Source organism: Centroberyx gerrardi, chromosome 22 (genome assembly GCF_048128805.1).
Source record: "Centroberyx gerrardi isolate f3 chromosome 22, fCenGer3.hap1.cur.20231027, whole genome shotgun sequence".
NCBI classification, from domain to species: Eukaryota; Metazoa; Chordata; class Actinopteri; order Beryciformes; family Berycidae; genus Centroberyx; species Centroberyx gerrardi.
Genome location: NC_136018.1, coordinates 7,752,720 through 7,764,158, shown reverse-complemented (window position 1 = coordinate 7,764,158; position 11,439 = coordinate 7,752,720). Strand labels below are relative to the sequence as shown.

The following is an 11,439-nucleotide window of genomic DNA, read 5'->3' as shown; positions in this document are numbered from 1 at the left end:
CAGTGGCGATGTGTGTGTGTGTGTGTGTGTGTGTGTGTGTGTGTGTGTGTGTGTGTGTGTGTGTGTGTGTAAGGTAGATCGCGTTGCACATGCGTCCGCTGCATATTTGTTTATTTCTGTGCAGGACTGTGAGGACATCATCGCTAACTGCATGTATTCAGCAGCATGGTCGACCCATCGGCGGCCGGTCCCCCCACCCCCCACCCCCCTCGGACCGCAGGCCGCCATCAGACAGACACGCCGTCTAGTACATGAACCTTCCCCTCATAGCGGGTCTCTTCTCTGTAAATACAAGTCACTAGCATGTCCCTCCCTCCCTCTCTCTCTCTCTCTCTCTCTGTGAAGACGACTGGTCACCCTAAGAACTGGCTGCTTCTACTGTGCATCACTGTGTTTTGGATACTCATCTCAAAGAGACGGAGTTAGCTACTGTGTCCGACAGAATTGTACATGATGTAACGGTGTGACAGTCCCGCGGTCCCGAACCCTCACTGTGTTCTGGATGAGTTTAAAGTCTTCGTTTGCTATCCCGACTCACGCAGGGGTTCAGTTGTTTTGTGTGTTAGGGTGTGAGGGTTAAGTGTGACTGTGTGTGTGTGTGTGTGTGTGTGTGTGTTCATTTGTTCTCGTTAGGGGGGTGTTTTCGAGTGTTACAATTGATTAATTACACCAGCAGAGTGAAGATTACAGTGTGACTTATTGGGTTGCAGGGAATGGAGTCATGTTATCTGTAAACCAGAGGTGTGGCTTTCTTTCATTTCAGCTGAATTAACTTGAAACATTAATTGGAAAGCCGCTAACGTGTCCCGTTTTCGTCTTGTTAGCTAATAAGCAGATTCATTTTCCTTTTACTGTAATTATTACAACAGTGTAAGGTAAGGCTCAATGTAACTGAACTACAGTATTATCACAAAAGTCACAACTGTTTCAGAAAATCAATAGTATTAGAACAGTTACAAATCTCTTTACCAATAACAGTGTTTTAATGGAATATTGATCATCTTTTCTTCCCAAAATCACACCCAACCCACAAGGAAATGTGGGATAGTAAAAGTACCAGTATATAATATGCCTATATCATAATGTGTTGGGACATTGGAAGAGTGATTTGTTGACTGGTTTGTTTTTTTTTCTAAGTCACTAACTGCCTGTTCTTGATGTAGTATTTTGTCAATTAATGTCCTGAAGGTGTTACCAAAGGTTACAACAAAAAGAGTAAATGATCCTTGAAATGGGAAAAAAAAAAAATCCTGACCTGGGTTTAATAGGAGTTGCAACTATTTCTGAACATTTCTTTGAAGTTTTTGCGTACCAGATTGGTGGGTTTTACCACAGCAGGACAGTTCAGGTAGTTTCAGGTACATCAATCACAGAAGCATCTATTGAATTGACTGTGATTGTCAAAATGTGGCTCTTAATGTACTGTTTTTTTGTCGGAAAACCCATCCAATTGGCCCGTAAATAGGATGCAACAAACCCTTAAAAAAAAAAAAAAAAAGCTATTGCAAATACTGTTTAGCCCAGGTCTGGAAAACTGTTGCCAGTTTGTCACGACTTTTAAGTTACATGAACTATCTGAACTGAAGAAGAAATATGAAGAAGTTTTTTGTTTTTTTTAAATTAGAGATGTGAATGTAAATATGTTTTTTTTTTTTCCCTTGAGAGGGCCAACTGTACAGTATATGACAGACTATCTGTGTGTGTGTTTGTTTTTGGGGGTTGGGGGGATTTTTTGGTGCAGTATGGGAGCTCCATAAGTTTTAAATTAGTAGGGCAGGAATGTTAGTGTTCCTCTGTGTACTATCTTGGGGTCGGGGTGGTTTATTTTAGGTCCATCTCATATCTATCGTGGGATAAGACTGAATGCTTAACAAAGAGAGGAAAAGCCTCCCTGACTTTCAATCTACATGGAATCTAAGTAGCTGTAACACATGTAATCTGCACCTATCTCATTTTACACTTTTTTTTATGACACTCGACTTGTATGTATATGTTGTAATGTCAGACGGAGAATTTTCTCAGCAGTCAGTTTCTAGCTGAAACCTCTCGGGGTTCCTTTGCACTGTGCTGTAATTCTCTGTCGAGACTCTCTTCGTCATGGGTGAGACCTCTTATCTCAGCGTAAACAAAAGTGATTGGATGATTTCACGATGACCTATGCATGCTCCATGGACATGAATTAATACATTTGAAACCGTACGTGTAAATATATCAAGCTGGCATAGCAGTCAATGTGATGAGCGCGGGGGCTTGTCACATTTTGCCGTGGTTTTGTTGAAATGCCTTCTGGAACTTTTGCCAAAAACTATTTGCCCTACCAGCAACTAACTGTAGGTGTGATTTTCAGAACTGTGTTTTTGTTACTAGAACAGGACTCTAAATTATGTTAACTGCACTCATTAGAGGGGCAACGAGTAGTTTCAGTCATTGGTAGTACCTCAGTCCTATGTGTCTGATCCAGATTGATTTTTGTATGGCCAGGGCATTCACATTGTTGTCATACAGCCTCACTGGTTCACTAGCGCCCTCTTGTGGAGGAATCTAGACGCTGCAACTCATGGGTGACTTCAGCTTGAGCACCATGGGAACAGAATATCTGACAAATATTAACAGACTACTGTGTTGATGTTCTGAGAAGTGGCATTGTCTCATGTTATTAAACCCTGGCGTACTGTTGAGATGTTTGTCCCACTCCCTGCATGTGTTTCTAAAGAGTGGGAACTGCTCTTTATCTCTGTTTACACTGTTGTCAGTGGGTCACCAACAAGAAGATATATACTGTATACTGTATATCTCTTAAGAGCAAATTTGTTTGGTGATTACATTCTACAAAAGAAAAAAGGGAAAAACAGCTGTGACATTGCGAGACAGCCTGGATGTAAATAAAGAAGCGCTTGCCAAAGTTTGTAAATGCCATGATATCTGAAATGTCTTTTTTTTCATTTGTCTGTGTGTCAACACTTTCTTATGAAACTCATGAACACATGATACAAACTTCATACTTACACCACAGGTTCCCCTTATTAGAAGGGATGATCTGATTAGATTTTGGAGCACCTTGCTGCGTAAATTTACATAATGATGAAAAATTTACTTTTTAACTACTGTTAAATCCTTTAAGATACAGAGTTCATTTTAATACCACCCACGTGTTATGTGAAGACAAATTATGCTGACAATTAATGATTACTTAGCTTAATTAGTGACCTAATTAGCATAACTGTTTTAATGTTTCATATGGTGATTAGAGTGGGACATTATGCAGCCCCCATGCCTCTTGTGCCCAATTAAGTGCATTTTATAAAGTACTTTTTGCAAACAAAGTTTGCCACAAAGCGGGCTACAGTCACATGAATCAATGAAGTCATGACATAAAAGTGAAAAAAGGGGAACTCGATTGTAGGGAGAAACTTAAGATGCAGTTTGTTTCATCATTTAAATAAATTCAGTATCACAACTGAAATGTGTGTGTGCAATAGTGGCAGAACGTCTGGTTAACTGAATTCAAACTTCATTCATTCAAACTTTAAAAATATGTACTGCTGCAGTGAACACCTCTTTATATTTGATGACTAGTCCTTTTAGGAACGTGTATATTTAATTTTGAAACGGGATAATTAGGCTCAAGCTTTCTAGCTTTTAAATTTCCTGTGCCTATATGCCGAGTCTCACCTCTGACCCCAGCATCCGCCTCCAGATGAGTTTCTTGCCATTATGTGCAGCAATACAAACCAGAGTGTGAAAGCCTTCTAACCATAAATACCTTCTGAATTTAGTGAGACACTTTAAATCTTTTACTTGAGCGTAGTTACATTACTGTTGGATAAACACAAACATCACACAGCTTTTGGAAAAATCCCTATTTTCACCAGTTCTTGTCTAAGCCATGTCATCTTTCTGGTTTTGTATAATCTTTACAATATTACAGAAAAATAATCATAACTGTAAAATACTTTGAAGGCTTTACACAAAGCAGGTTGAAGAGGACGATGTAGTCACATGCATGGAGGTCTTGAAGTGTATGAACATTTGCAAAGATTACATTTTTCCCTGAGTTCAATATAGAACCGGAAAAAAAATAAAAATAAAAAAACATACCAGACTCATCATTTGCTAAAACCTTACCTAAGGTCTACTGAAGGTCTGTAGGAACACAAATTTAGAGCTACTTTGACCATTAATTGCCTACCTAAATATACATAGTTTAAGGCACAATTATAATGCTTCACTTTTATATGTATATATCCTTTGTCATGAAGTCAAAGTAACAGAGACACTGCGAAATGTGAGCATACTGTCTCTACATTATGTAGCTATTACTCTAAGACTTATTCTAGGCTTATTGTATACCATTTGAGCTGACTTGATATGAGGGTTTTAGAGTAGTATGAGCTCATGTGCAGGCCTTCCGGTTCAATCAAAGCAATGACAGGATTTGTTATTTTTTTACCCCCACTACCATCAAAACTGCACATCCTTGATCTATAGTATTTGCGCCAATAGGCACTTCTGGTCAAAAGGACTCCAACCAGCTCAAGCTCCATGATTATGGCTAAATGATAATACAGATTATTTTCCTACATATTGTGATCACAATTATTAATCACGGTCTTTACGCTCAAAATTATTTTACTGCACTCTGTATATCTTATGTCAACTTTTTGACTTTTTTCAACCACAGCAAGCATTCCAAATGAAATGAAATGAAGGTTTCCATAGTTCAGAATTCTATAATTATGAACTGTGGAAACTAAAATTGCGATATCCAATTACAAGCAATTAATTGTGCAGCCCTACTATTCATTGCTACATTACCCTTTGCTCTTAACACTAAAATAACATTCTAAGCATAGGCAATGTGTTGACTTTGTACCCAAGCTCGTTGGTGGGTTATATTTCCTGTATGAGCAAGATGTTCCTCAGAGGTGGAAGACAGGCGTTTTATTGTTCACTGACCTCACCACAAGGAAACAGGTGGAGGCCTTTCCAGAGAATATTGCAGCAATGCTGTAATGCTGACTGCAACCTTGCTCCCACCTCAGAAAGAGCCTCTTTCACTCCACCATTCTCCTGAGCCGACGTCCCTCACATGGAGAGGTTGTGGGGGTGGGGTTGGGGGTAGCAGAGGGGGAGGTATTTCAGCCCTCAGTGCAATCCTCTCACCCCTTCGGAGAGAGGGGCGGAGAAGCTTGTGAAGTAGCTCATTCAGCTCCTTCAACCATCGTGCTGTGAAGGTTAACCACCCACCCCTTCGTGGACCTTGGCTAGGTAGACAGGACCTTCCCTCTGAGCACTGGGTTCGCTTCATTCCCCAAAGACATATGTGTACAGAATACTAGCCAAACCCAGGGAGGCCCGGGCAGGGGTGGAGAATTACTGACTTAATGTGAGGAGACGAGGCGGGGCAGGCTGCTTCGGAACAAACTGTTCACTGCCTCAGGGCGTTGCAGTGAAGCTTTTAGGCAAACTGGGAAGTCTATAAAATGCATTATTCTGAATATGAGCACGCTAGCATGACTGACCGCAGGATTTTTCTGCCATATTGCCTTTTCTTCAGCTCTGCCAAGCAGATAACAGATAACTTCAAAAGTTATTGTTCAAGCACACTGCATACAGATCCTAATAGCAGTTGCCATTTTGTCTAATGGGACGGAAGTAAGCATTTCTGCCCCTCTGGACAGAATGAATGAAGGAAACTAGTCTGAGTGGAATAGCACTCTTTAATACCACTTAAAAAAGAACATATCGTAAAGAAAAGACAGCCAATGGCTTCTGTTTAATTCCAGTAATATCTTTGAAATCTTCATCAAGGAAGACTTATGGCTCAAGTTTTTTCTCTCAATGGAAAACAAATTATCAACAGTTGACAATGAAGGCCTTTGTTCGTGAATTATTTCAAGACAAAACCTTAAAACACAAACCCAAAAGACAAAAAGAATATGTCTATGGCAGGAATACAAGTAACAGCTCCTCAGTAATCTGTGCATGTTTGAAGTTCAGGGAGTGGCATGACGTGACACCTCCATGACTCATAATTCATTTGTTGTCTACACTTGGTAGATCCAAAGTTATAGACCCAGACGTCAAATTTGGTGGGGCAGTAGGGTGGTGCAGTGAGCAGACAGACCGGCCTTCAGCTGGAAGATCCAAGTACAAGCCATCGTGTCGGCCCTAGTAGTAGTCCTTGAGTAAGACATTACTCAAAAAGAGAGTTTCATTATGTGGACCAATAAAGTATCACATTATAATTCACATTATTCTGCTTAATTGTTCTTGAGTCCAGGCAGTATGGTTGAGGCTCCTACACTCTCAAGGCACCACATCTCAGTCAAGGCTTCTCTAGGTGCTGTTGGCCTGCTCCTGTTCAAACAGAGCCATTGCTAGATGGGAGCGAGACGCCAGGCCCTCCAGGTTGCTGAGCACACAGCGGTGGTAGATATCCTCACTGAACCGCGGGTTGCACGCTCGCCGCACGTATTTCTGGACCAACGCCGGCTCTACTGCTCGGAACACGTGGAGGCCTGAGTAGCGGACAAATATGTCGTACACGTCCATGCTCTCCAGCAGTTCCTCGTTGTCCAAGATGTCGGCGGCCATCTTGGTCCGCGCAGTCATGTAGTCAGCGTTGTAGAAGCAAGCCTCGTCGAAGACATGGCGGTCAAAGCGGCCGTCTCGCAGCGCCTCGGAGGCAAACGAAGAGGAGGCGGCAGACGGCTGCTGGTCACGGTAGACGACAGCGGGGCTGAACTCTTGGAAGTGGATGGGGAAGAAGACTTGCCAGTTGCTGATGGCGTTCATTCGACAGCGGTTGAGGAAGTCGGCATTGACCTCTGTCCACACACTGGCGAGGAAGAACAGCGTGTCCACTGGGTGTTTCTTGGAGATGATGTCCATGAGCTTGACCTGCGAGGGCACCTCCGTCTTCACACTGATCCAGGGGATCTTCACGTCTCCGTAGCGCTTCTCCACCTCCCCAATCATGGCCTTGATCCCGGCAAACACATCAGTCTGGCTGACCCGCTGTGCATCGAAGGGGTCATAGATGAACAGGAACGTGAGCAGAACGTTGTCATGGGTGTCCAAAGTGTTCATCACGTACATGTCCAGGAAGTTACCCACGTAGTCCTGATCCTGAGCGGTGACAGGAAGGATGACCTGCACCCGCGTTGCCTCTGTCACGTAAGGCATGGGGATAATCTCAATGGCACTGAGAGGTCGCAACAGGTTAACTCGCTTCCCGATGACCTGGCTGTGGCCTTTCTGGGTATAGGCCTCCAGCGCCAGGTCCAGCACATACTCCATACCTCGCGTGGGGTCGAAGCGTCGGTAGCCATTGAGCAGACGGCGCTTGCGGAAGCGTAGCTGGGGCTGGTAGCGCTCGTTCAGACGCTCCACAGCAATCTCTAGCACTGCGTTGACATCAGCACGGTCAGCCCCTCTCAGCTCGCACTTGGGGGAGCTGTCAATGCATGAATAAATATGCTCTTCAGTGAAGTACTCCCAGTTGATAACCTCAAAGCGGGTCTTAGGTTTGAAGGGAGGGTTGATCCCAATGGGCCACGTGGCTCCGGCCTTACCCTCTGGGGTCAAGTCACTCAGGTTGTTGATCTGCATCTGATGAAAACACAAAAAAATCATATACATCCTCACTCACAAATAACATTGTTTTCAAAAAAAGATAGGATTCTTATCAAAAGGGATTAGACAACATGTGGTTTGCACTGGGTAAACATTTGCCTTCATGAAATGTTTGACCCCACTGTGAAAGAAAATCCTGTATATTTAACATTAACTCTAGATCAAATTTAGAATGAGATGACACTGGAATGTAACACTTCATGCCCTGGCAAAACACCCTATCCCTTGTCTTGGCGCTCTGACATGTATAAATATTAGGTTTGTCAGGAATTTCTGCCTTGGCTCAAACCTGTGTGCAGTGGAGAGGAGAACAGAATATTTGCACACAGGGAGCTCATCACCACACTAACCCATTGATGTAGTCCCATCAGATAAGAGACACACAGGCACACATAGTCATTTTGAATATAAAAAAAGCAGTGTGGAGTATTACAAACCTGCAGCTGTTGGATCTGTAGGTACGTCCACTCCAGCTCAATCTGGCTGAAGCGCTTGTGTAGGCGGTACATAAGATTTGGTTCTGACACAGGATGGACTGTGAAAGCATTTTTAAACTGAGCGCTGTCCTCGCGCTCTGGATCTGCGTTTTTCCCGAGCTCAAAGTAACGATAAGTCATCTCCTGTGGGCCACACAAACATTGGAGAGGAAAAAAAATGTTAGTTTGGGTATTACTCTAATGAAACTGTGACAAAAGCACACTGAATCGATGAAACCAGTTCTGTGTATTATTTCCATGCACGCCTCTATTGGTGTTCCAGTGTTATCGTCTCTGTGTATTTACCTGATGCACCTCCACACAACTGAGACCCAGGTAGTCGATGATGCAGCGGCCCAGCCACTCATCGGGTCTCACACTGAGGATGTCGTTGCGGCAGGTGTCCAGGTGCGGCTGCAGGCGGGCCAGCAGACTGCGTGACAGCAGGTAGCCATAGCCCCCGTGGCAGTAGCGCGCCTTCTCCTCCCCACCAATGAACTCCTCGGCCCTGCCCATGTACAGGTCCTGACCCGCACTGAGGTGGCCCACCAGCTCGGACAGACGCTCTGCCTGTATGTAAGTGTCATCCTGGGCGAGGTAGAACCAGTCGTAGTCTGAACCGTAGTGCTGGTGCAGGTGGCGAACCGTCTCGTACATCAGCCAGACCGGGCGGTCGTCACCGTGGGCAACCACGGTCATACCGTGGGGCACCTTGGGGCTGCGCAGGCCCGTGAAGAAGAAGGTGCGGTGGAAGTGGTGGGCGACTGTGCGGTTCACCGCCACGGCCAGCGTGTTGAGGGTGGCCCGCGAGGTCAGCACGCCCACCAGCAGTCGCTCTCTGATGCCCAGCTCAGTGTGAATGTAACGAGTCCTGATAGAAAGAATAGAAAGAATAAAGATAGAGGGGACATCAAAACACAGCATAAAGCTTCCCTCAGTACTAATTTTTGTCAAAATCTACACGTCTTGTGATGTAAACACACTCAAACTCATTCTAAGTGAGTTGACTAAGAAAGGGAAACATGGCAACATTGCTTCAAGTTCATCTACAGTCTTATTTCCCAGTACTTCTAGGACTTGTAGAAAACATCTTAAAACTATTAAACGAGCAGGTTCTTCAAATCCTCCACTGATTATATGTACCCTGTTCTAGCCAATAATCAGCTTTAGAAGATGAGCAAAGATTAGCAAATCTTGTGCATTTGTGGAACAATAGTATGCTACAAATGTATAAGCTTTAGTTACATTAAACTAAAAAGGTCCAATTCTTACTTCTTACATATCTGCACTGTGTGTGTACAGACAGATTTTAAATATTTAAACTCTAGTCTATAGGCCAGTTAAATATTCTACTCTGTGCATCTAGATTATTGCAAGAGGTTTAAATCTAGCCTAAGCCTATTAAATGGGAGAACAAACAAATGTAAATCTCTTGAAATTAAATTGTCTCAATACTCTCTTAAGACCAACCTTTTAGGATATAGAATAAATTAATGTGATGCATCTGTAACATGTCACAATTTGCTTCATTCACATTTCAATGAAAAACATCTCATGGTGGTTTGGCTGCATACGTGTTCACTGAAAGCCCCTCTATATCCCTGACACAGCAGAGAGGGAAATTTCTCTCAGCAATAATTCTGCACAGCATATAATTTGCACATGTGCACATTAGAGTGGTGTTATGAGGCATGTTTTACCTCCATCATTACCTCCGAGTAGCTACAGAACAGTGAAACAGAGGGCTTCCCCACTCACCTGAGGACTTTCTTGTGTGGTTTGTTAGGATCTTTGTGATAGGGCACAATGCGTGGTTGGAAGTCTTCATTTCCAGCCCCATCTCTTGAATCTCTCTGAGCTTCTCCTCTGTGACTGCCCAGGAAAAGCCCCCCATTGCCCAGTTCATCTCCACAGGAGTCATCCGTGTCCCCCTGGGTCCAGGACACCATCAAAAGGCTCAGACTGCATCCCAAAGACAGCCCCAGGATAAGGGGTAAAGCAGGCCTGAACACGGCCAAAAAGGATGAAAGACGCATATCTAGTAGCTATAAGCTGGACTTGATGAGGCCGCTCTGTTACAGTTTACCACTGTATCTTTTTACAAAACCATGTGCCAACACTCCTGGTCAAGCTTCAAACAATTTAGCCAAAAATCATCCTATGTGAAAAGGATTTGATGTGCCGACACTGACAGAAAATAGCTCGAAATGCCACATCTTGTCTCCTTCCTCAGTTTCTCTTATCCGATTAGATGCGTTTTTCTAAGTGAAACTAGTAGTTATGAACTTCATACTCCAGCCAATCAAAGACAATATGCTACCTTGAGGAGAAATGGATGATATTAATATTGCAAATGTGAGACATACTGTCTTTTTTTTTGGCTCTTAACTGGTTATGTGCAAATTCTCGACATGCAGCTATAAATGCTTTGTAATTTGTTCCTGTGTGATAACATTTACTTGCAAAATAATACCGCTATAATGTGACTGCTATCCAACAAGCTAAGATAATGTTAGTCACTATCATGTAAACTCACAACCAGCTTGAGATGAATTGGCTCCTGTGTTAATTAGCTTACTGTTGGCTAACGCTAACAGTCAGCTACTGTGTCGGAATGACATTACTTTCATAACTAGCTTTTGCATAGGGACGCTAAATGTTACCTGGCAGTAGGACAGCCTGGTCAGTGGTTTAAAAAACTTCCAATCTAGAAGCCTCACAAGTTTGTACTCCTCATTACAAATATATATCGGAGGAAAAACATCCAAGAGTAAGCTAGCAAGCTAGCATCGTCCATTGTTTTTGTCCAGATATGCCTCTTCGTTGTCTCCTCGACCGACCAATGACTCAAAAACATGAAGCCCTTTTCATTATGTTGATGCAGCTAAAAAGTCATCAAGCTTAGCCACACGTATGTCGTCCATTTTCTTCTGTTTCGTGACTTCCTCATATTAAACCCTGCCTCAGTTTGAGAAATGTTTCTTCCCTCACGTCCTGTTCACCGCATCACCACTGAGCTGGAGCTGCTTGATGATGTGCTGCAGCATCACCTCTGACTGAGAGAGACTTGTCTGATAAGGCCGTATATAAAGTTATATAAAACAACTGGTACATAACGCCCAAGGCCCCAGCACTAAACATGTCACATTAGTATGAAAACTAGTAATTTATGTCAACATGTATGACCGCAGACCTGTAATCTAAAAAAGGTATCTTGAGAAACCCTGTCACAGTATATGTACAAACTGTTAACAGTTCATTTTTTTTGTAAACAGGCCTTTGTCAACTGGTTAAAAGCTTAGTGGTTTGAGGAAAAATCCACATG

At 43.1% G+C, this 11,439-nt stretch overlaps 1 protein-coding gene across 1 annotated transcript; it reads right to left on the bottom strand.

Moving 5' to 3' along the window:
- Positions 1 to 5,714: 5,714 nt before the first annotated feature.
- chpf2 (chondroitin polymerizing factor 2) lies at positions 5,715 to 11,105 on the bottom strand. Its single transcript, XM_071921496.2, has 4 exons — positions 9,873 to 11,105; positions 8,421 to 8,985; positions 8,076 to 8,258; positions 5,715 to 7,614 (listed from the first exon to the last, which is right to left on the bottom strand). Exons 1-4 carry the CDS (start codon positions 10,148 to 10,150, stop codon positions 6,340 to 6,342), a joined length of 2,301 nt encoding a protein of 766 aa, XP_071777597.1. The 5' UTR covers positions 10,151 to 11,105; the 3' UTR covers positions 5,715 to 6,339.
- Positions 11,106 to 11,439: the final 334 nt, after the last annotated feature.